The sequence below is a fragment of the Leucoraja erinacea genome, chromosome 17 (genome assembly GCF_028641065.1).
Source record: "Leucoraja erinacea ecotype New England chromosome 17, Leri_hhj_1, whole genome shotgun sequence".
NCBI lineage: Eukaryota > Metazoa > Chordata > Chondrichthyes > Rajiformes > Rajidae > Leucoraja > Leucoraja erinaceus.
Genome location: NC_073393.1, coordinates 2622280 through 2648136, shown reverse-complemented (window position 1 = coordinate 2648136; position 25857 = coordinate 2622280). Strand labels below are relative to the sequence as shown.

General features: G+C 42.2%; 1 protein-coding gene across 1 annotated transcript; it reads right to left on the bottom strand.

The window, feature by feature from the left end:
* Positions 1-1968: 1968 nt before the first annotated feature.
* gpt2 (glutamic pyruvate transaminase (alanine aminotransferase) 2) lies at positions 1969-25094 on the bottom strand. Its single transcript, XM_055648380.1, is given in 12 exon segments — positions 1969-3030; positions 5336-5448; positions 6069-6224; positions 7797-7971; positions 8775-8911; positions 9032-9111; positions 11280-11523; positions 11686-11819; positions 13224-13332; positions 15091-15180; positions 24689-24991; positions 24993-25094. Coding segments are annotated over 12 exon segments (1719 nt in total). The 5' UTR covers positions 25080-25094; the 3' UTR covers positions 1969-2939.
* Between the last annotated feature and the right edge of the window lie 763 nt (positions 25095-25857).

Here is a 25857-nt window from a genome sequence, read left to right as displayed (position 1 = left end):
TGTGTGTGTGTATATACACATGTCTGTGTATATATGTTTATAAATATAAAGTTCAGTGTGCATGTATATACACACACTGAACTTTTTTCTCATTTATTATATTGTTTACAGCGTACTATGTTTATATATTCTGCTGTAAGTAAGAATTTCATTGTTCTATCTGGAATATATGACAATAAAATAGTCTTAACTCTCGAAATCCAAATATAAACTTTCAGTAAGGAAATATATTTAAAACTCTAGTTAGACATGCAAAATGAAGTTCCATTTATTCTCTGTCTGTGTGTGTGTGTGTGTGTGTGTGTGCATGGTGTAAAATGCCATCAACCCTAAATTCAGATCCCACTACAATGGTGTTTAAGAAGGAACTGCAGATGCTGGAAAAAGTGCTCCAGCACTTGTCTACCCAATACAATGGTGCTCAATATTAGCCCCCTTGCAGAATACAATCCTGAAAAAAATGTTCTTGAAGTCTCAATTCCTCTGGGAAAAATAACCCTTTTGTTTGGAAAATGAGTAGGATTTGCAGAATTAGAAAAGGTGTGTGTGAGTCCGTCAGGTATGGTTCTTTTGGAAACATTTTGAACGCTGGCCAAATTGGAGAGGCTAGGACTTTAAAATGGAGTAAAAGCTTCAGGGCTTCTGGGAGATTTGGTCAATTTGGAATTGCTCTCTGCAGAGCTGGGACAAGGTGCGGAGTGGTGGCTGTTTGTCTACAGCCTAGATACAAGTTGCAAAAAAAAGAATAAGAACATTTGCAGACCCTGTCAATTGGGTGCAAAATACATAGAATGGATTGGATGGCTGCAAATCAGACATACACCTTGTAAATAATGTTGCAGATTTCTACTTTGCTGAGTTTTGATTGGATGAGGTATTGGGCCTTGTCTGGGTTTCTTGTAGATCAGGGTAAATGTTTCTAAGTCCAGTTTGACTACAATGTATTAAGCTGCTGTATTATTGGGTTAGGGAAATGTCTGTTATGTATGGGGTTAACCGATATCTGTACCTGGATTGTTCAGGGACCACCCCCATGTGGTTTGGCCCCTCGAGGTCCGGGGGCCGCTGCCACGAGGTTCAGCATTGATCTTCTGGGAGAGAGCTTGGGACTGCGTGACCTTCTGGAGTGCCTCTGTTTGAGCGAGGTCTAGAGGGCTTGATCAGGCAGATACGAGATCGAAACCTCGTTGTTTAGGTACAGTAGTTGAACTGTAATTGTGTTTTGTCAAAATAAAGATTAGTTGTTCAAGTGCTTGATTCTGTGATTGACGGGGGGGGGGGGGGGGGGGGGGGAAAGCTTAGAACGAGCGATGTACAAGTGCACCTTGAAAGATGAGCTATGTCAGTTTGAGATGCAAGCCTTTTCTCTGAAATGTAATTATGTCTGTAAGTACAATGGCTTGTAGCCGGATGAATTAGCTGCATTATCTTCAATGAAAGCCAAATAAAACCATGTGGTGTAAGAGTAACACTGGAAGGGGATATATACAATAGGTGCAGGAGTAGACCATTCGGCCCTTCGAGCCAGCACCGCCATTCAATGTGATCATGGCTGATCATCCCCAATTAGTACCCCGTTCTTGCCCTATCTTTAAGAGCCCTATCTAGCTCTCTCTTGAAACATTTTTGTGATGCAATTTCATTCCTGCAGCCACAAACTGCAGATGTTGGAAACTTGAGCAAAAGACAAAGTGCTGGAGAAACTCAGAGGGTCAGGTCGCATCTGTGAAGGGCAATGTTTCAGGTAGTGTTGAATATTCTTCCTGTTGTCTGTGGCAATCTGAAGATCCTGGGGGATCCCAGAGAGGAAACCTCTTGGGGTGAAATGTATCAGAAAGTTCACTCCTTTGATATCAAATAATTTTTATTACAGCTAAATATTTATTGTAACAAAATGTATTATAACAGACACTCTGATAATGTCAACTATTGAAGCAATCATAAAATATTTCTTAAAAGGAGACAAAGCTGCAAGAAAATGCAATCTTTATTTTGTTCTTCTGAATTTGTGGAAGGCCATGAATAGAAAATAAAATTAAATTCAGAATTACGTAATTTATAAAAGCAAGCTGTAGTTATAACTAGTAGAAATAAAGAACTGTAGATGCCAGTTTACAAAACAAAGACACAGTATGCTGGCCTATCTCAGCGGGTCAGGCAGCATCCCTGGAGAACGTGAATAGCTGACATTTCAGATCGTGAGACTTCTTCAGAATGAGGGGGCCCAATCCGAAATGTCACCTTTCCATGTTCTCCCGGGACACTGCCTGACCCGCTGAGTTACTCCCGCACTTTATGTCTGTCGTGATAGCCACTTGTCCCTCAAACTGCACAATGAAACTGTAAACATGTCGTTCTTTAATGGGCGAGTGACAAAATTATTCCCTTTGTCATAAGTTATCAATTATTGTAAAATCCATGAGCCAGGCTGTGTTACAAGTTAATATATTGTCTGTCAATCCGGATAGGTTTCAGTAGCTCAATTTGCTGAGAAATCAATAGTATACATAAGGCCGGGGTATACAAATCTGTTTATGAGCATGGCCACAGTACATGGAATATGGCATCCATTACACAAGGCACAATCTCGGGCGTCACTAACTACCTGAAACCAGGAGATATGTCTGGCTATTTGAGATTAGAGTTTTGAATCTGTGCAACATGTTAGCACCCGATATGATGACATTAATTTATTCTATAAAAACTTTACCAAAGGTACAAAAAAGTTCAAACGGTATTGTTTCACTGTAAACAGGTGTTTTCAAAAATAATGCAGCATATTTGTACAAAATAACAGTTTCCGCGATGCCAAACTGACAAATAGCTGATGGAATTGTTTCTTCATTTCATTTTAGTAAACATTAATTTGATCTTTTGATGGGACGGAAGATTGGGTTAATGTCGATGTGGATTTCTCCAGTAAACTATAGCAATGATGTTCATGCATATTTCTGAAGAAATTTAGTGTGAAAGTCCTTTACATTCTGCAATAGCACTTTCAGCTTCTCAATTGGAAGAAGAATAGTCATTCTGGAGGAAAAAAAGTTGCCAGTGTCAGTAAACATTTTTATAAAATAAAACTGCTAAATTTATTTAAAACTGCTAAGTCATTCCAGCTGTTACAGAGCTTCACCTGCACATTCTCCAACCTCATCTATTGCATCCGCTGCTCTAGATGTCAGCTGCTCTACATCGGTGAGACCATGCGTAGGCTTGGCGATCACTTTGCCGAACACCTCCGCTCGGTCCGCATTAACAAACCTGATCTCCCTGTGGCTCAGCACTTCAACTCCCCCTCCCATTCTGAATCCGACCTTTCTATCCTGGGCCTTCTCCATGGCCAGAGTGAGCACCACCGGAAATTGGAGGAGCAGCACCTCATATTCCGCTTGGGCAGTCTGCATCCCGGTGGCCTGAACATTGACTTCTCCAATTTCCGGTAGCCCTTGCTGTTTCCTCCCCTTCTCAGCTCTCCCTCAGCCCTCTGGCTCCTCTTCTTCCTTTCTTCTTCACGCCACCCCCCCCCCCACCACCACCACCATCATTCTGAAGAAGGGTTTCAGCCCGAAACGTTGCCTATTTCCTTCACTCCATAGATGCTGCCGCAACCGCTGAGTTTCTCCAGCAATTTTGTCTACCTGCTAAATTTATAATATATTCAACTTAAAAAATTGCTACAAGAATTAATCATGTCCATTCTTAATGAATCATATCTACACTCTTTGTGTTTGATGCCTTGTAATATAATCCCTGCACTCTTTTAGATCAAAAGTAATTAATTATGTGTGGGGTTCTGAAAAAGTAATACATTTGCAGGAAAGGAGATGATTAACGGAGGAATTGCTTGCAGTTCAAAGGGGAAATAAAATATTGAGGTTATAGGGGCGGTGAGTAAACTGTCCCCCAGGGTTTGTGGGATGAATGTTCTTTGTGAACAGCCGTGGGGGGGAAGGGGTGGGTGGAGGGGGTGGGGCGGATGGGGGTACATCACAACACTGTTGTAATGCTGAGCGGAAAGGGAAAGTTCTCTCTGGCAAAGTTTCCTCAGCGGCGAGGTTTCTGTGGGTTAGCAGATTCATTATGGGGAGATGAACCAGGATCACAGCTGTCAGCATTAGAACATTAAACAGTACTAATAGTTTGGCCAAGTAAAGCAGCAATCATCAAAGTTCACAGATGCAAGGACGGCATGAACGGAATTAGCTGTGCTAATAAACAACTTATTGGATTTTTAAAATTATCTGTGTCCTGTTTCTGTACAAGAATTATCCCAGCAATCAGTAGGTTGACCTATGATGAGTGTTTGTCGGCACTGGGCTGGTACTCACTGGAGTCCAGAAGAATGAGGGGAGGGGAGGGAGGGGGGAGAACCTCTTTGAAACGTACAGAATAGTGAAAGGCTTGGATAGAGTGGATGTGGAGAGGATGTTTCCACTAGTGGGAGAGTCCAGAACTAGAAGTCACAGCCTCAGAATTAAATGACCTTCTTTGAAGAAGGAGATGAAGACACATTTCTTTAGTCAGTGGGTGATGAATCTGTGGAATTCTTTGCCACAGAAGGCTGTGGAGGCCAAGTCAGTGGATATTTTTAAGGCAGAGAAGGATCGATTCTTGATTAGTACAGGTGTCAGGGGTTATGGGGTGGAGGCAGGAGAATGGGATTAGGAGGGAGAGATAGATCAACCATGATTGAATGGTGGAATAGACTCGATGGGCTGAATGGCCTAATTCTACGCCTGTTCCTTATGTACTATGTATTTCAAGTAGACAGGATATGGGGCACAAATGGGGTTCACCAGTGTCTATGTTCCTCATAACTCTCACTCATCGTACAAGATCTGACCGTATCAGCACGTCATTGCATTCTTCTCACTTTTGTGATCAGGGTCACGTTAGCTACATCCATGCTCTGCCTACTTTCTTTAAGAAGGAACTGCAGATGCTGGAAAAATCGATGGGAGATAGCAATGCTGGAGAAACTCAGCGGGTGAGGCAGCATCTATGGAGCGAAGGAATAGGTGACGTTTGGGGTCGAGACCCTTTCGGGTCTCGACCCGAAACGTCACCTATTCCTTCATCAGTCTGAAGAAGGGTTGAGACCCGAAACGTCGCCTATTCCTTCGCTCCATAGATGCTGCCTCGCCCGCTGAGTTTCTCCAGCATTTTTGTCTACCTTCTGAACTATTGGGTGGTAATTTTCAAAATTTAGAAAGATGTTACGAAGGGCAGGTGAGAGGCCAGTGCCGGAAACATCACATTCACTTAGGCAATAAATGATGAACATAGTTTATTCACAAACTAATTGTTACGGCGCTTGCCAAGGGAGTGGAATTACCTGAAATGATGAGTTCCTTCCTTTTGACCAAATCCGCTGCCAGGCACCACACAGATCCCGGTCTCCTCCAACAGTTTCATGCAGTAAAACATATCTGGAGCCATTCCACTGGTCTAAACAAGGGTAAAAGCAAACTGTTGTAAATCTTCATGAGTCTAATTTATTGTTTTGTGCCAGGGTGAAGAGGTCATTGCAACTACACTTACAATAAAAATCCAGACATTTACAATGCATTCTGTTTAGAGATTTATTAAAAATGCTGCAGTTATTGCCACGTTTTGTTGTTTTAGAGATACAGCATGGAAAGCAGGCCCTTCGGCCCATTGAGTCCATGCCGTCCATTGATCAGCCGTTCACACTAGTTCTATGTTATCCCACTCCCTACACACTAGGGGCAATTTTACAGAGGCCAATTAACCTTTGGGATGAGAGCAGAAACTGGAAACCCACATGGTTACTGGGAGAAAGCGCAAACTCCACACATTCCATCTCTGTTGGAGAGGGGAATTATATGGGATTGCTTTGGACATTTGTGATCCTGCAAACTAATTACAGGCCTTCTGACAGGTCATGCTTCTGTTACATTCAGCTGGGAGAAATAACAGTCAAATGTATAAATGAATAGAATGGAAAAATAGTAAAAACTAACTTTAACGGTGAAGTAAGCGATCAATTCAGTTAGCGAGAACGTTGTGAGAACAGTGATTTATACGTTATTGATCGAACCACAAACCTGTGCTTCTTTGATAGCATTGGGAGGAATAAAAATTCTTGGAAATGCATACATTGCCCCTTGCAAAGGGTTGCAGTGCATTCCAGAAATAGTATTCAAGACTTCCTCCGATAACTTGGCTTTCTCAGCAAGATTTTGCAACACTATCGTCTTCTCCTGCACATTAAACAGACGGTCCTTGTTAGTAGGTGTAGCATTATGTCACACTTTAATTCAGTCAACACCACCATTACCTTGACTTGTGCATGTATATATTAAAGACAAAATAATTATGTTGTGTTCATTTGAAAAGGATATCTCTACCCCCAAAGGAAAACTCCATGATTTAAAAAAAAAATAGATTCTATATCCTATCAAAGGTCGTGGTATGGTTAATATTTATAGCAGAGTATAAATCCATAACCTCACCATAAAGGATATACATATGAATGAACAGAGTATGAATCCATAAACTCAATATACATTCTTGTACATTGAATGCCTAGATTGAGATTTTCTTAGAGGGCATATGAATTTTGCATGTGATGGAAGAATTCTAATCCATATATAAAACTCAGATTAAAGATAGATTAAGGATTTTTTATTTATTTTTTAAACTAGATGCAGTTTCAATTTTTATACAAACCCCCCCCCAAAAAAAAACAATTAACCAATTTCCCTCACATAATGCTAGATTATAGCCTGTTCCTTTACTGATTTTAAATGATCCAAAATGTATCTTGTTTGTAAAACAATTAGATTACTGCCAAATTACAATCTCCATATTTACGCATAATCCCCGATTCAGTTAGCTAAATTCTTCTCCCTCCCCCTGATGGGGTACGCCCGGTGGGGTATCGCCTCAGCGCAGAGGGAGAAGAGGAGGGAAGAGACAGTAACCCCAATACTTTTGCCTCTATCACAGTGAGGAGGTGCTTGGTGAACTCACTGTGGTGGATGTTAATTTGTGTTTATTGTGTGTTGTTTATTATTACATGTATGGCTGCAGGCAACGACATTTCGTTCAGACCGAAAGGTCGGAATGACAAATAAAGGATTCAATTCAATGTTGAAATCTTGCAACTGCAGTTTGAGTTAATGTTAGATTAAAAAAAAAGAAATTATGTATTCACTGGATGTGGGTCTAGCTGGAGATTATTAGACATTCCTACACCCCAGAACTGAAGAGGTATTTAGGAGCCAACCCACGGCAGTGGGTCTGGAGTTAAAGATCAGACAAGAATTATTTTACAGGAACGAGTAGGTCAACGTATGATGAGCATTTGTCAGCACTGGGCATGTACTCGCTGGAGTTTAGAAGAATGGGGGGGGGGGGGGGGAAAATAAATAAGCAACATTTTGAGTTTGGACCCTTCAGACTGATTGTACTTGTTTTTCTGCTTTGCAGTTTAAGATATTGAAGCACATTGGAAATGTGGAAAATGTTTAAGATCTATGGATTCTGGAAAAAACAGCTACTATCGAACACATCTTTGAAGAGTACTGCCAATGCCAACGTGATCCTCTGAATCCTAATATCATACTAAATGACTACAAAAACGGCACGGGTAACAACTTTCACCATATTATCTTGAAGGACGATTGCTAATCTGATTCAATTTATTGGCACATTTTCTTGTTTTCCCATTTGCAGTGACTTCTTCAAAAACAGAAATTGCTCATTATTGAGGATTAACAATGGAAAAGAGAGCAGGGGCAGTTCCAGGATAACCACACAGGTGAACTAACCATTTGAAATGTTGTGTAGGATTCCTCTCCTGGCATTGGGGGGTTGACCACCACATCCATGGCTACTTGCCCCGGAACAGGAGGACACAGGCGAACTGAGAGCAACTTCTCAAAGTGAGCCTTAACCTCAAGGTCCATGTTGACAACTTCCATATAGCCACCCCTAAGTCCACATCTAGAAAGACAGAAAGGTTCAGTACCAAGCTAATTGGAACAATGGACAATATAGGCAAGCATAACAGAAAGGAGTTTTGGAACATCCTTAATGTAAATTCAATCAACCTTATAACAAAACCTTTTTGATTCCAAATCCTCAGGATAAATCGGCTACAATGCTTTTACTAAAATAGCCAAAAATGTTTTTCAGAGGTTCATTCACTTCTGTCAGGACTCTTCTCAGCCTCCGACTGTCCAAAGAAAATCCAAGTTTTACACAAGAGTTGATTACTTGTCAATGGCTTTCTGTGATGAAAGTATCAGCGGTGTATATAAGAGACAATGGTGTCCGATTACTGCGGGACGTTACATGGAAACACCCACAACTTTTTATCTCCCCCCTCCCCAGGCAGTTTTATTTTCTGTTTGACAAGTACAAAGTGACTTTTACATGGTTCTCTAGTTCATAAATTCTAGGAGCAGAATTAGGCCGTTAGGCCCACCAAGTCTACTCCGCCATTCAATCACGACTGATCTATCTTTCCCTCTCAACACCATTCTCCTGCTTTCTCCCCTGACACCCATACTAATCAAGAATCTGTGAATCTTAAGAATATCATTGACTTGGCCTCCACAGCCGTCTGTTCCCGATCGAAATGGTGATTATAACCGATCCGGTTCACATAATACATATTGTTCTCAGATTCACTGATCGCATCGCATCCAATTTGCATTATAGAAACGTGTTAACAAAACTACCTATACGTAATTATTGAAAATGCAAAGAAATCAGGTTATAATATGTACGATAGAAGCACTTACTCTCCTGTATACCCTTTGGATGTGGAATGAAAAGAGGCCAATTCCACTGTATTGAAGTACTCAGCACCCATCTCATACAGTACTTTCTTGAACGAGTGGAATTCACAACCTTCTGAATATATATTTTCCTGGTAAACCTAGCGTACAGAAAACAAAGAATACAAATATACTGTTGAACAATATACACAGAATATACAGACTCTCAAAATTACAATGCTGCATTGAGATTATTAGATAAATTCCATGAAAAATCTCACCTCATCAGCCAGAAGGAATAATTTTTCTTCATACGCAAAACGAATTACATCCTCAATACATTTTTTGCTTTGCACTTGGCCTGTATGTGTATTTTTTAAAAAGGTGTTGGTTAAAAACTCGGATTTATTTCACAATTCAAATTCAGAAACGTTCTTGCACCTTTTGGCGTGTTGAATTATCCATCACTTGCTCGGATGTCTACATTTTCAAAATAGCAGTACTGTCTTTGTAGCCAACTAATCATTTAATTGATTAAAAAAAAAGATAAAATACTGGAGTAATTCAGCGGGTCAGGCAGCATCTCTGAACATGTATAGGTGACCCTTCTTCCGTCTTCAGACTGATTGTGGTGAGGAGAGAAAGCTGGAAGAGGGGAGGATGCAGAACAAAAGTCTGGCAGGTGATAGGTGGATACAGGTGAGGATCAGTGATAGGCAGATACACCCACCACTTTCAGTCTGAAGAAGTGTCCCAACTCAAAATGTCAGCTATCCATGTTCTCCAGAGATGCTGCCTGACCCGCTGAGTTACTCCAGCACTTTCTGTTTTCCTGTAAACTAGCGTCTACAGTTCCTTGTGTGATCACTTAATTGAGCAGTCATCTTACTTGCCAATGAAACATTTCCTGCAGTTAACGGAGCAGCCTCTAGAGGGGGTTTTGCACAGTGCCGCGCATGATTACAGAGAGGAAGGCTAGATCAAGGAGCTACAACCTCAACTCCAGTGGTTGTGCTGTATTTAACATCAATGTTTAATTCTGTCTCCCACGTGCAATCAACCAGATTAACATACTTATTACTACAAGAAAAGAAAATGCAGTGGGTGACTGATGGTGGAGGGCGGGAAGGAAATATCAGACAAAATGTGTAGGAAGGAACTGCAGATGCTGGTTTACACCAAAGATAGACACAAAATGCTGGAGTAAGCGGGACAGGCAGCATCTCTGGAGAGAAGGAATGGGTGACGTTTCAGGTCCAGAGCCTTGTTCAGACTGAGAGTCAGGGGAGTGGGAAATGAGAAATATGAAAGGGTAAAGTGTAGAAACAAGAGATCAAAGGGGAAGAAGTTCAAGGGAAATGTAGAATAGATCATTGTTTGCTTGGGGAAGGTGACAACAAGGCATACAAAGTGAAATTTAATCAGGAGGACAGTCAAACTAGTAGGGAGAAAAGGCCTTTGTTCTGGCACTGATTTGTTCCCACCTCTATCTTCCAGTCTAAAGGGGGGTTCCGACCCAAAACGTCAACAATTCCCTTTCTCCAGAGATGCTGCCTGACCCGTCTGAGTTACTCCAGCACTTTGTGTCTATCCTCCCAAGTAAAGGCAGGCTAACTACACACAATGACAGCATATGTAGGGTAGTTGTATTAAAACACGCGACAGGTCAATCTCAGGTATAAGGGGGTGTTCACTAAAGGGAGAACAGAGGAATGGCCTTATCTCCATGCTAGCAGCCAAATAGCATTGTCACTATCTGCAGCTTCTCACCAACACAGGCAGTGGTATTTTTAATGCCTATATTAACAGTTTAAAATCAACATTTAAGTGGCATCTAAAAGGCACACTGCCATGGTTCAGCACTGAGTAAAGTAAAGGGACTGTCCCACTTGCATGCGATTGCAACCGGCAGCGGAGTTCACGCTAAGTTCGCACGTGACGTCTTTTACGTCATGCTTACAAATCAGCTGGGCAAGTGGCGGGCCGACTGAATTTGGGCGTCGAGCGGCGTTGGGCGGTGACGTCATCACACAACGCCACGCCGGGCGATGACGTAATCATGCAACACCACGCGCTAGGCGTACGCCGGCAAGATGCTGTGTACGATCGCAATGCACCTGCATGCGTACGCGGGCCGCCAGGCCGTTGGCGAGCGAAGATTTCGGTCACTGCAGGAATTTCGGAGCCCCGCGCGATGTCGGGACCAGCCCCGCACAACTCCATGCTTCTAAGTGGGACTGGCCCCGTGCGGCCATACGTGCCCGTACGCCTCAAGCGACCACGAGGTCGCGCAAGTGGGACAGGCCCTTAACTCCCTCTGGCATGGACATGGAATCCACAACCTTCTCTCCCAAGAAGTAAAAGTGTTATAACGAACCTAACACCATGAATAACATGCAATCCATTAGAATGTAGAGACGTCTGCATTAAGACAGGCTTTTCAATGTTATTCGATATTGTTAGTGAAGTCCGAACATGGCTTAAAATTCTAACTAATGCATGCATCTTATTTTCTAAATGGTAAAATACCAGTTGGGTTTCCTGGGTTAATAATGCAAAGAACTTTTGGGAAGCAATATTCCCTGGCCTTGTCCAGACTTCGCCTCAATTCACTTTTATTCAGAGCCCAGTTATTGTCCTCATCCAGGTAATAGTTGACTTGGACAGCACCCAGCTCCGAGATGGCCGCAGAGTACAAGGGATATTGTGGGATTGGGATCATTACCCCAGTTCGCATTCTGCCTTCGCCATTCATAAGAAGCTTCAATACAGACTGTTAAAAAAAGACACACAATTCAGAAAATCTGAAGCTGTCATTTATATATAGTTCATAATAGAACAAATGTAAAATTAGGTCCAAGAGTGTAGCTGTGGAAAACCCACTCCTGGAGTTAATGACTAAAGTACTTGGCCATTGAAGGGCTGACATACGTACAGTAATCCCATCACTTGCTCCAGTGGTAATGTAAATATTATCAGGATCTGCAGGAACTCCTCCATCCCTTAACTCCACATACTTTGCAATATCTTCTCGGATGCAACGCAGTCCTTGGCTTGCGCTGTAGGAACCTGGAATTATTTTGTCAAGTGTCCATTTAAATTAAAACTGGTATTTAATATTTCATTCAAATTTCATTGGATAAATATTTCATGCAAGCCAGTCCTCTAAAAGCACATCCACCCTACCTATACACAAAGATCAAGTACAAGCCACATTCAACTTCCAGTGGCAGCGGTTTAGAACAGAAAGTACAGGAACATCATCTTCCCTGGGAACAGCCTCTTCCGCTCTGTTATCAGGTTTCCCAATGGCCCATCAAGAAGCTAGGGTACTGTCTGCTTCACCTCTATTCCATTGCGGGCATTGGACTTTGTCTCTGGAACTGATGTGCTACAATGCTGAGAACTAAACTCTGCACTCTGAATCTTCTCCTATTGTACTCTAGTTTGAACTGACTGTGTTCACGCCTTGGTATATCTGATCTGTTTGGATAGCATGCAAACACAGCTGTACAATGTACCACGGACTACGTGAGAATAATAAACCTGAACCGACTGTCATACTTGTCTGGTCTTTGTTTTCAAAGTCAACCATAGAGCTGGTGTTAGAGCACGAGTGTTGCGGAGGGAGGCCAAGACATTGAGATGTTTAAGGCAGAGTTGTTTATTAGGAAGGGCCTTGCACAGGAGAATGGGATTGAGAAAAACGGATCAGCCATGATTGAATGGTAGTGTATACTTGATGGGCAAAATACCCTAATTCTGTTCCTATGTCTTATTGTTTGGATCTGATCTAATTTTGTCATAGTGCCAGATCCTAAAATATCTGTTTAATTGTCCATTCCTAGAGGGCCTGACAGTGGATGCGTGCCACTCACTCACTTGAGGGAGGTGTAAGAGCCTGGGATAATGATGGCCAAGTAACGATTATCTTCAGAATTCACTTATCACCTTTTTAGCATTCTTATTTTTACCTTTTATTCCAGTGGATAATAAATTTCTAAAACAAATTATTGACCCACACAACCAAAGTGTGCCAATTACTGCTTAATTTATCATTCCAGCTAGACTCGTACCAAAATGTAGAAAAAAAAACTCCTGGTTTAGCAGTCTCAACTGACACATCATTAGCACAATTCCTCCTCCCTCCACCAACAGAACTTTGTTGTAAAACACAAAGTGCTGGAGGAACTCAGTGGGTCAAGCATCAATTGGGCGGGGAATAGACAGGCGATGTTTTGGGTCGGGGCTCTTGAGACTGATCAAGATTCCAACATCTGCAGTTGTCTGTCATTGAACTTTGATCTTAATTAGACTCTGAACCAAAGCAAAGCTCATCTTTAACGGCACGCTGAAGCTCCATAACTAATTTGCCTTCAGACCTCGCCCTCAATACTCAACGGCCTCAGCATTCCTGACACCACTTTCCCCAAAACGAGTTTAGCAGCAGAAAAAGGAATGAAACAAACATACCTATACTATAACCTCCACAATCCTGTAGAATACGCTGTGCTCTCTCCTTAGCATCAGCAGGAAAATCGGGACTCTCGATCAGTTCAGGACAAGTACAAAGAGCAACGACCTGAATAGAGAAGAAACATAACCAATCATTCAAATGGATACGATAGACACAAAATGCTGGAGTAACTCAGTGGGACAGGCAGCATCTCTGGAGAAAAGGAATAGGTGACGTTTCGGGTCGAGACCCTTCAAATGGAGAAACAAGGATCAGGTGCTGGTTTACAAAAAAAATGAACAGAACATGCTGGATTAACTCAGCAGGCCAGGCAGCATCTCTGGGGAAGAGATGGAAGGGAAGAAAAGCTGGAAGAGAATGGGCTATCCATTTATATGGTTTGCCTATTAGTAACTTTCCTTCATAAGTAATGATAAATAATCATCTGCAGTCTGCCTACTGTTTTCAGTGATCAAAGCAAGAATCATTCATTTCTGGGGAATACTTCTCAGGAACTGCCATATGACATAAATATATAATGCTGTAGACAAATATCCCAAATTAATATATTTCATAATTGAATTCCTATGTGGCATTCAGACAAATGGTGGTTTTGAAATTTCTTAAATTTGAGTGTATTCAGAATATCAAACACAACCTTTACTGGCTTGCTGAAGCACCGGAATCCATGTGTTACCCTTGCCTCTGGCTCATTCTTTGATCATTGCAGCTGTTAACTTATCTGCAAGCTGAGTTTTGGTGGCTCGGTTTCAACAGTTTTAACAAAAGTTGCATACTTTGAAGCAATTGAGTTTTTTTCTCTAAATCACTGATGTGGAATCACCCCAGTAAGGTCTTTAAATCATCTTTGATTAGTCCTCTAATGTGACAGCTCCAACTTACTGCTTTGGTGTGTGACAGGAGAACATGAAGAACTGCATCTCCCATTAGAGGACACATAAAGTGCTGCTTTTTAGGCTAGAGGATGTTACTTAATAGCGTTATTAAGGAGTCACAGAGCTCACAGCATGGCAACAAAGGCACAATGCTGGAGTATGGCAGTGGGTCAGAGAGCATCTCTGGAAAACATGGATAGGTCAACTATTCACGCTGAAATGCCACCTATTCATGTTCTCCGTGGATGCAACCTGACCCCCCCGAGTTACTGTAGCATTGAGTCATTGGCTATCGAAAGTGAAGCACAATACTGGCAGGAATACATCTGTCAGTGCGCAACAGATGAGTAAAGTCTCTCCCTTTTTTGAATGGCTTGTGAGTGTCGCATGCAGAGCGAGGTGTGGGAGAGTTAAGGGTTAAATAATATTTGGGTGAAAATATAGAAGGTGCAAGTAGAAAAGCTAGATCTTTCCTCTTCAAAATAATTCTAATGAATGATTACTGGAAGTTATTTGTATGTAAATCTGGTCTGTCGGTAAAATATTTGGTATATTAAACAAATATTAATATTAAATGTTTGACCATTCATTCAGATTTGAAAGTGGAGCCACATATATTGCATCTCTTAAGATGGTGAATTTTGACGAAACTCGAGGGGAAAAAATGCACTGGCACAAAGCCAATTACTCTTGGTCCCTGGGAAAAAGTGCAAATTCTCCCAGAGATCATGCTACAAGTGAACCATCCACATGCACATCCCGTGGTCCCAACACAAACCACCAAAAGACTGAAAAATGATTTTAAATAATCTCTAGTACTGATGGCAAATATGCACCACCAATTAAAGCAACATAATGGAGAACAGTGGAAAAAAGGCAGACGTTATTGATAGGGACCTGCAGGAATTAATTTTCTTTTTTTGAAGAATAGATCGATTAAAATTCCTTTTGGAAAGCACTGCAGTAAATGTTCCGTGCTCACACGTACCTGTCTTAGAAATGTGATTGGCTGCTGTCCCATCGCATGAGCATCACCTATATTAGCTTTGATTATTTCTCTGAAGGGCTTCTGGGTTCCCTGGGTAAAGGAAAAACAGAAGAATGTAATCATTGTCAACTGTGGCTATTTGCTGGAGAAGCCAGTTAACTTTGCAATTCCATTTAACTGTCACTCATGGGAAATACATTGAGCAGATGGTTCAATCAAATGTTTGCCAGGAATATTTGCGACTGGAATAACATAAAATAAATTGCATCTGTATAACATCCTTACATTATTCCTGTAAAAATAATCAACTGTAAATGTATATGTGAAGTAAATAATTTAAAAATATATTACAAAGCACATCAGTTGATCCAAGCTGTTCGAAGACATTGCCTCATCTCATAAGTACACTGTTGAATCTCATAATGTTTAAATTTTTAAGTTTAATATCTGCAACAAAGGACAAAATTAAGTAGCTGCAGATCCAATTTACTAAAATCAAATAATTCTAATTAATAATTCTAATCAAATAATCACCTGCTCTAAAGTAATTTTATATTTGTTAAAAGTTAACAAATTCTGAATATTCTGATCAAGTTACATCTTCGCAAATTTCTTAAGGACAATGATGTTCATACCTATAATAATAGTTCTATCCTTTAGTTACGACTCCCGAAAGCAGGTACTTCAAGAGCCGAGTAACATAAGTCAACAACCAGGTTCGTTCAAAAAGAGTTTAATTACTTCACTTGAGGACAAAAACCCAAACCTGATTCAAACAACAGTCAGGAAGGTGAATGGACTGACAAACAATTTTAACAGTTGCTCCAGCCAGCCACGCGATGGGCCGTCGGACCGGAGACTCTAAACCTGCCTAAAAGATATGTAATCCTGAAACAAACACACAAAAACAGTAAAGCCAGCCCTCATCCGTCCCAAGTCAATATTTGTTAAAACTAGGGGCAATTTACAGAAGCCAATTAACCTACAAACCCACACGCCTTTGGAATGTGGGAGCAAACCAGATCACCTGGAGAAAACCCACACGGTAACAAGGAGAACATACAAACGCCACACAGACAGCACCGGAGGCCAGGATCGAATCCGGGCCTCTGGCGCTGTGAGGCAGCCCTGCACTGCTCTTGTCGTTCCCCCCACCGCCAAAAAAAGTCACATTTGGATTGAATTACTCTAAACGAAACAGGAACACATTCCATTGCACCACAATAATAACGGACAAATTATATACAACAGGAAGCAGGAGGGAGAGGATACCTAGTATTGATAGAGTTATTGATTATTCCTGGCAGAACAAGAACAAGCTCCCCTATACTACAGTAAGCACAGTTGAAATATGTTGCGGAAAGCAAGTGGTAGAAAATAGTTGTTATAAATCACACCAGTAACTGAGCAGGGTGGTAAGAATAAGCCACATCAGGCCGGTGTGGGCGAGTTGGGCCGAAGGGCCTGTTTCCACACTGTATTACTCTATGATTCTAAATGAAAAAAAAGCAGCCTAAGTAAATGGGAATGAGGTGTGCAGAGCAGAAGACAGAATCATTTATCTTGTTGTAATCTGTACAACAGATCAGTAGCCGGTAGTTCCTCAAATTTTATGTAAATGTGTAATAGTTTTGACTTCAGTAAAATTAATTTGTTTAAGCTGCTGTGGGACCACAGTAAAGATGTTTTTAAATGCCTTCTATGTGTGGACTACCATGAGACAGCATTGGAAATTACCTAAATATTAAAAGAAAAATGGGCTCATCAACATGAGGAACAATGTGATGTTGTCCAATAGTTCTGATGGAGAATGATTGCAGTGTACTGCCGCAGTGAGCTGGAGAAAACACTGCAGTGTTCTCACTGGATTGAGAAGCATGCCCTAGCATAAAACTGTTCATTTTACAAATCAGTATTATTGCCATTTAAATGTGGAGAATACATTGTAAAGATTGCCAACTCAGCGAAGTCAAAATCCAGACTGCACAACTATTGCTAGGCTAAATAAACAATCTGTATGCTAATTTTTCACAAGTAGGTTAGCTGAGGAAATATGGCAGACTCTTTCATGCCTTGGATTCTCTATTGCATTTGGATACTATACACTAGAACAGACCCAGCATGAATGCATAAGATTATTTTCAACTGCACAAATGAGCATGAACTGACTCAAAAGAATCCTTTATGCAGCCAGTTGCCTGTGGTTTCATCTGTCTGTAAATATAGTTTTAAAAACCGCCAAAAATTGTTTTTTTGCAAAGTACTAATCGAAAGTGTGGACTTAATTTTATTCATTGACACACCTTCGGCACACACCAAAGTTCTCGTTAAAATACAAAAACTGACTTTATATTTATTGGCAAATATTTATGATTTGAACCGAGGCCAAGAATTTAAAAACCTCAGTGAATGACTTTGCATAAGATAACGTACAAAACCAGTTTACTGAGAAACCATGTGGAATTAAACTGGAACTGGAACTCCTGTGGATATTTTTAAACAAATCTTCCAGATAAATGAGGTATGTGTTCAAGTTTCATTCCACTGCACTTTTATCTAGTTCAAATTGCTTCCCTGTGCTCTAACAGAGGACCAGGCAGCAGTGGGCTGAAGTTACAGATTAGTTATTTTGCCCGAAAAAAGCAGAAAAGGAATAAGAAAGGGGATAATTTACATAAGAAACTCCAGGGACTAAAATTACAAATGTTGAAAGATTTGCCAACAAAGCAAGCCTTGGGCAAGAGGAAGACAGAGCAGCATGGAGTTTGCAAAGCGGTGTGTAGAATATGCAAGAGGAGGTTAGGCCAAGGTTAGGTTGAGATTGCATTGTGTGACAAAGCAAATATATATATTGTTCAAACAGGGCACAGGTTGTTAATCTCTGAACAAACTGCTTAAAAAGGTTGAAGACGTGGAATAACTAGGGAAGTGACTGCAGTTAGGAGGAAGCATGCGTGACAGGAAACACATTTCAGAGTCAATTTACAAATTGAAATAGTTAAGGGCAGCTCCCTGAAAATAAGATGATGGAGCAATTAAATGTGTTCTGCAGATGTTCAGTAGAAAGGGCATCACCAGTCAAGTGACAGTTTATTAATGTTTAAGAAGGAACTGCAGATGCTGGAAAATCGAAGGTACACAAAAATGCTGGAGAAACTCAGCGGGTGCAGCAACATCTATGGAGCAAAGGAAATAGGCAACGTTTCGGGCCGAATGCTGCCTGACCTGCTAAGTTACTCCAGCACTCTGTCTTTTTTGTCAACCAGCATCTGCAGCTCCTCGTGTCTACTTAAAGGAAACTGGCTCACTGATATGCGAAATGGGAACGCATTTGCAGAGTGACATTGGATCAAAACTCTAATAAACGAGAAAAAGAGGAGATAATAGTGATGGAGTTAGCTCATATGCAGGTTCCATTTTGAGAACCGCAGCACACTACAAACTGCTAGCACGTGATTCCGGAGGCATATGAATGAGGTAATGCCAGAGAAAGGGGTCAGCAAGTCATCCGGAATATTGCTGGAGCAGTGGGAATATTTGGCCATGATGATGAGAGATACTGAGTTTAGACAGCTACAGGTTCTGGCTGGCTCCACGTAGGCCAAGCCGACACTATCCCACAGATCACAATTGTGGGTGCAAAGGCAAGAGAAAATAGAAAAGTTGGATAGGACCAGAGCATCAAACGGATAAAAGAGGGCCAGCAACACACAATATGCTGAAATTATGTCAGTGAAATTGGATCACGGGGGCCTTGTGGTCACAATGGTACATTAGTCACATTGGTTCTTGGTAAAGGACTAACCCAAATAAAGTACCAAGATAATTGGTGAATTCCAAGGTTTCCTTCCCAGTACTAATCTGAAATCTTTATTTCATTCACATTGCTGTCTTCTTTCAGTCCAGAGTCCAGATCATCCATTACAATCACATTCCTCTTCACTTGGCGCACAATTCTTCCCAAAGCCTCTGCAATGTGCAGCTTATTTTCCTTCACAACTTCAATGTTCACCTCAAATTTTCCCAACACATTGTCAGAGCTCGGCTAGGCAGAGATGCTGAAGGGAAGAATGGGGGGCGGGGGGGGGGGGAAGAGGAAGAAGAACTGTGACTGCATATTTGCACTAATTTATGGTTTGCAATATGGGAGGAAAAGGAGAATGAAGGAAATGGCAGGAAATTAATGGGATTTTTCCTTTTGAATGGGATGGTTGCTGGGAGATATGATGGCTTCTAACTAAATAGTTGGGTCTTACACTACGATAAACGTGTCCATCTGCTTTAGAATTGCTGTTTACAGAAAGCGAGGAATGTTTCTGCCAGTAAAAATGTGATAATAGGTGCCAAGAGTTGCTGGAGAGATGCTATGAGGCACAGGAAGAAACAAAGGGAATGAACATTGAAAAAAATCAGAAAAGCAAGTGTGCATATAAAACTCAAAGCATACGATACAATATGATAAAACTTTATTCATCCCCAGAGGGAAATTGGTCTGCCAACAGTCACAACACACAAGGGACATGAAAACTTGAAATTAACAGTGAAAATAAAAAGAAAAAGACAAGCGACTGGCTGGCTTCACTGGAACAAATGAACAAACAAACGAGCACAGACTTATCCCCTATGCAGAGGATTCTAGAACTAGAGCACCCCCCCCCCCCCCCCCCGACCGGGGTACCCCCACGCCAGACCCTCCATTGTTCTTTCACGGCGGTCCCCCCATGCTGGGGTCCCCATTGTCTTCTCTCTCCCCCCCCCCCCCCCACGCTCATCGACCATTGATCGCTGGTCGATCGTGAGCCCCCCCCCCCCCCCCCCCCCCCCCCGCCCGCCGAGACTCCCATTACCGACGCCGAGCCCCCATCAGATTAAATGAAGAGATTCGACATTTATGAAGACATTCGACATTTCCATCAATCAGCAGCGACAGCTGATTGATGAAAAGTTTGACAGACACAGCATGGATACAGGCCTTGGGTCCACAGTGCGCGCGCCAAACATCAATTACCCGTTCACACTAGTTCTACGTGATCCCATTTCTCATCCACTCCCTACACACTAGGGGCAATTTACAGAGGGCCAATTAACCTACAGACCCGTACATCTTTGGGCTATGAGAGGAAACTGGAGTATCCAGAAGAGACCCATGCGTTTGCAGAGAGAGCAAGAAAACTCCACACAGACAACACCCGAGGTCAGGATTGAATCTAGGTCTCTGGCGTTGTGAGGCATCGGCTCTACCCGCTGCACCACTGTGCCGCACTGCATGACCATGAATAGTTTGATGACTTGTTCTGTCCACGTTAGCCTATTTACTAGAAAGTGTTTACAAACATAAAAAGGGGTTTTGAAATGTGCATTGTATGGCAAGAGATGTCACTTTACCTGCATTATTAGTAGATGAGAGGAGATTCTATGTACAATAGTTTGATAAAACAGAGTCCAAGCTCTCTGTTAACTATCCAAACCCTTCCAAGAAAGGTTATTTTAACTATCCAAACCTTTTCATGATTTTCTTGGAAGGGTTTGGATAGTTAACAGAAAGAAAACTGAGACGGGAAACTGTTGCACAATGTAGGACACTGGGCAACAGCAGAGAAACGAGGAAGCTGATGCAGAGAGAAAAACACAGTCAGTTATAGGAGTTGTAGAAGCAATAGAGAGAGCAATAACCAAACGTCGGCAAGGTGCCAGGACTCAGAATGGCAACACTGTAAACAAAGTCTGGCAAATTCTCACAGGATACTCATTGCACCTGCTTTTATAATTATGTCCCACAGTAAGTATGCTTAAAAACAGCCATCTATTTGCTTCAGGCAAGCTCAGCTCACATGATTAAGTTCATTCCTTACTTTATGAATAGATCTTTCCAATCAATAAGTACCATGTGATTAACAGCCTAAAATAGTTGAATTGTGCCTTTAATATCTTAAAGGATAAAACAGAAATATTTTTACACTCAGGAAACCAAGGTTAATGTAACGTAAAATTAAATACTTGAAGCACTCAACAGATCTAGCAGCATCTGCAGAAAAAGGGACATAGTTAATATTTCAGTCCGAAGACAGACACAAAACGCTGGAGTAACTCTGCGGGTTAGGCAGCATCTCTGGAGAGAAGGAATGGGTGACGTTTCGGGTCGAGAATGTTTCGGTCTGACGACCCTTCGTCAGAACTGGGAAAGTGAGAAAACACATTAGATTTAAGTTGCAGTGAGCATGAGAAAGAAAACGGAGAGGACAACTGAAATCACTCCGAGGCTATAGCCAAGACAGGATTTCTATGGTGATAAGCCATTGGTCAGCTGGTTGTGACTGAGGTTGTTATGGAGAGGAAAAACAAAATAAAGGGACACGTTTCCACTATTTTCTGTTTCTGATTTCTACATCTGTAGTTATTTTGAATTTCATTATCATATCAAAAACATGATAACATTAAAACTAAGTTACAAAACCCTTTAAATGCTCACTATACTAGTCGGATAGTCTAACACAATAGAATGGTCCATTGAATGGAAATGGAATGAAAAGACCACTTATTAATCTTGCTTTCTATTTACTGAAGCTGTACAAATCTTTCCGAAACAGGATATGTACAATAGCATGTCAAGAAATTGTTTTTGCAACTGAAGATACCTTATTTATCTACAGATGTCAGATTGCAAAAAAGGTATTAGCAAAGGAAAAAACTTAAACTGGAGTTATTTTAAATGCAGAGATAATGTTTCTTTATTCTGATGGTACCAAATTACAATCTATTGACTTCATGCAAGGACTATTGAGTCGTGCAAGAACTATTGAATCCTGAACAACTTGGAATGAAAACCTTGCTCTCATAAGTTTCATATTACAGAAAATAACTTTTCTGTGAAATGGTGTTAAAGACTGCTTCTCGTCGAAGAGTGTTGTTGCCAACAAGTTAAATTATTACCAGCTTAAATGACTCGCTCTTCTCAGTGTGATACAGGCAAATACGAAAACAAAACATTGCAGATACTGGGAATCTGAAATTATATACAAAAAAGTCTAAAAGCTGTAACGTCCAGGTTCAGGAACAGCTTCTGCACTACAGCCATTAGGTTATTAAACGCTACAACTTAAAATAAGCTCTGAACAACATGCACTTGTTTGTGTTTGTGTGTGTGTGTGTGTGTGTGTGTGTGTGTGTGTGTGTGTGTGTGTGTGTGTGTGTGTGTGTGTGTGTGTGTGTGTGTGTGTGTGTGTGTGTGTGTGTGTGTGTGTGTGTGTGTGTGTGTAAGTGTGTGTAAGTGTGTATAAAAAATATAATCTATATATATGTCTATGTGTGAGTATGTGTGTATATACATATACACACACACTGAACTTTCTTTCTCTCTCATTTATTATATTGTTCACAGTGTACTACGTTTACATATTCTGTTGTGCTACTGCAAGTAAAAATGTAATTGTTCTATCTGGGACATATGACAATAAAGCACTCTAGACTCTTGAATAGGGTCCAAGGACTTACTGTTCTCCTATTCCCATGTTGGATATGCTTGAATAAACACTTGGCTCGATCTTCATTAGACAGCCACAATAATAAATAGCTCAAAAACAAGATCCTCCAAACCCCACCCACCTTCTAAACCATCCAATTATTCACCAAAATAAAAGTGAATGTATACATAAATAATTGCCAAGAAGAGGACATACAGTATCTTAATTAGCTTTGTTTATGTAATTCTTTATCAGAGAGCCACAGCACAAAAGACCTGCGGTCAAATGTTGCCTTTCACGAGCACCATATGTTACCAGACCTGTTGAATGCTTTCAGCACCGTTGGTTTTTATTTTCAAGTTATAGTGTGAAAATGAGGGTGCTGAGCATGCCCTGATAACATTAATGTGTTGTCAAGATTACAGACCCTTCTCCATATTTGTCACCCGTGCAGAAGCAATCTTATGTCGAAAATCTGCCCTTGGTTAGCAAGCCGATGATTGCTGGAAGGGGGACAAATTTACAAAGGAATTTGGGCACATTTGTGAAGGAGGCTCCCTGCATGGACAGTGGAATCAAATTAATGCACTACACAGCCTCAACACTGTCTTATTTTGGGGGACTTGAGAAAATGTAGATGCTGGAAATTTATGTTGGAGTAACTCAGCAGGTCAGGCCACATCTTTGCAGAGAATGGATCAGCAATGTTGGAACCCTTCTTCAGACTGTCTTCTTTCACTCAATTTATTTTAACGTTCTGTTACAGGCATGCCCGAATAATGTAAATAATACAGGTAGTTTGTTCATTTTATAACCCTAATCCTATCCTCGTGCAGAATGCCTGATGCCAACTCACTGAGAACATTGGGCCGTCTCTGGAAATGATGCGCTACAATGCTGAGAATAATATTCTGCACCCTTCGCTCTGCCTACTATACTTGAAGATAGACATAAAATGCAGGAGTAACTCAGTGGGACAGACAGCATCTCTGCAGACTAGAAAAGGGTCTCGACCCGAAACACCACCCATTCCCTTTCTCCAGAGATGCTGCATGTCCTGCTGAGTTATTCCAGCATTTTCAGTGTAAACCAGCATCTGTAGTTCCTTCCAACTATACTTGAGTCTGGCTGCTTTGCATTTACGTAATGTACTATCTGACCTGTTTGGATTGTATGTAAAACAAAGCTTCACACTACCTTAGTATACGTGGCAATAGAACACTGTATCTTGATTACGAGACAATAAACTGAAAGGCTACCAGGAAAGGACATGGGGAGTAAAGAAACAACTCTTTGACAAGTGCAGGAAGGAACTGCAGATGCTGGTTTACACCAAAGATAGACGCAAAATGCTGGAGTAATTCAGCGGGACAAGCAGCATCTTTGGAGAGAAGGAATAGATTACTTTTTTGGTCAAGCCCCTTCTCGAGTCTGAAGACCTTTCCCTCCAGAGGTGCTGTCTGTCTCACCGAGTTACTCCTACATTTTATGTCTATCTTCAAGTATAGTAGGCAGAGCAAAGGGTTAGAAATAATTATTCTCAGCATTGTAGTGGGGTCAAGGAAAGAGCTTGCACGTTGCGGCCCCTTTTTCACCAATCTTTCCACCACCACGCACAAGAAACGCAAGACAGACACCATTGTATACAAATGATGAGAAGTGTGTTCAGCTCTGGCTGAGCAACTTCTAATCTTGTGTATGGACTCGATAGGAAACATTGTAGAATCATCAGCCATGATCACATTGAATGGCGGGGCCGAATGGCCTTCTCCTGCATTTATTGTCTATTGCATCATTTCCAGAGACAAAGCCCAATGTTCCCAATGAGTTGGCATCAGGCGTTCTGCATTAGGATTGGATTAGGGTTACAAAACGAACAAGCTACCTGTATTATTTCTATATTATTCAGTTTTTAGAATTGAAGACTTTTGGGACAGGGAGCATCTCTGGGGAGACCCTGAAAACCCTGAATGGCTCAAGTCCTCCCTCCACCAACTCCAGTTTAAATTCAATTTGGAATATTTTGGAGGACCAAGAAGCCAAGAGACGGAATGGCACTCTGACAGGGCTAGTAGAGGGACGATGGGCCGAACAGGCTGCGGCTTCTCCTGGTCAAGGCACAGGTTGCACCCACCTACCTGTTGCAGCTCTCTCTCTAGTTGTGCGGCTTTAATGACGATGGGCCCACGGACCGCGTACTCGGCGGCGCGGACCTGCGGGTTCAGGCTGCCCATGTCCAGCACTCTGCCGCTGCCGCTGCCCCCGCCCCGGACCGGGACCGCCGGCCGCTCCTTCACTGCCGACCGGGTGCCCACCGTGCTGAGGCGGGCGGCCCACGCCCCACAGGCCACCCATCCCCGCCTCAGCCCGTACATGGCCGTGCAAACGACGGCTGCCCTCACATCGGCGCGGCGGCTCCACAACCGTCCGTCCGTCCGTCTGTCCGCTAGCCGCCAATGCCCAGCCGCGCACGGCCCTCTGGGAGTTGTAGTCCAACGTCACCCCCGCCTCCAGGACCGTTAGCTCCATCCCCGGCAACAGCCACTGGCGCAGGGCCCTCTGGGAGTTGTAGTCCAACGTCACCGCCGCCACCTGTGCATCCCGCACCGTTAGCTTCAGCTCAGCCGCGCAAGGTACCCTGGGGGTTGTAGTCAACTCTCCCCCATGTCAACAACAGTTTTAAACCGTCAGATCCACCTCTCCCGCCAAGGCCCTGTTCACAAAGTGTTCGAGGAGTTGTAGTCCGTGTTCCCTTCGCCACAGGCGGCCTCACAACACTTTGTTTTACCTCAGAGTAGCCGATGTCCAGCCGCGCGGGGTGCTCTGGGAGTTGCAGTCACCCTCTCCTCCCGCTTTACCAACGGGTTCAGCTCGGCCTTGCGGCGCGAGGTGTTCTGGGGGTTGTAGTCCAAGGCACCGCTGCCACCGTGCCGCGCACGCGTGTGGAGACTACAACTCCCAGAAGGCCACTTCACGGCGGCGTTTCGCTCCCTGGCTGGAGGTCGGTAGATGTTGGCCAAAGAGAAGGTGCAAATGGCAATAATGTCCACGTGTGGTCCACGTGTGTCCGTGAAAATGGGAGCAATGTTCGTGATGTGGAGTGGCCGAGCTCAATGTGGAGTCTAGGAGCTGAGGAGTCAGGCTCCTCATTGCTTGGGCAATGTGCTAGGAATATAGTGGCAGATTAAGTCAAGGGCCAAGGATGTTTAATTGTTAGCTGCACCCACAACACAACAATGGCATTCTTACTTGCAGCAGCATGACAGGCTCGTAAAGGCAATTCACACAGATACATATGCAATAGAAC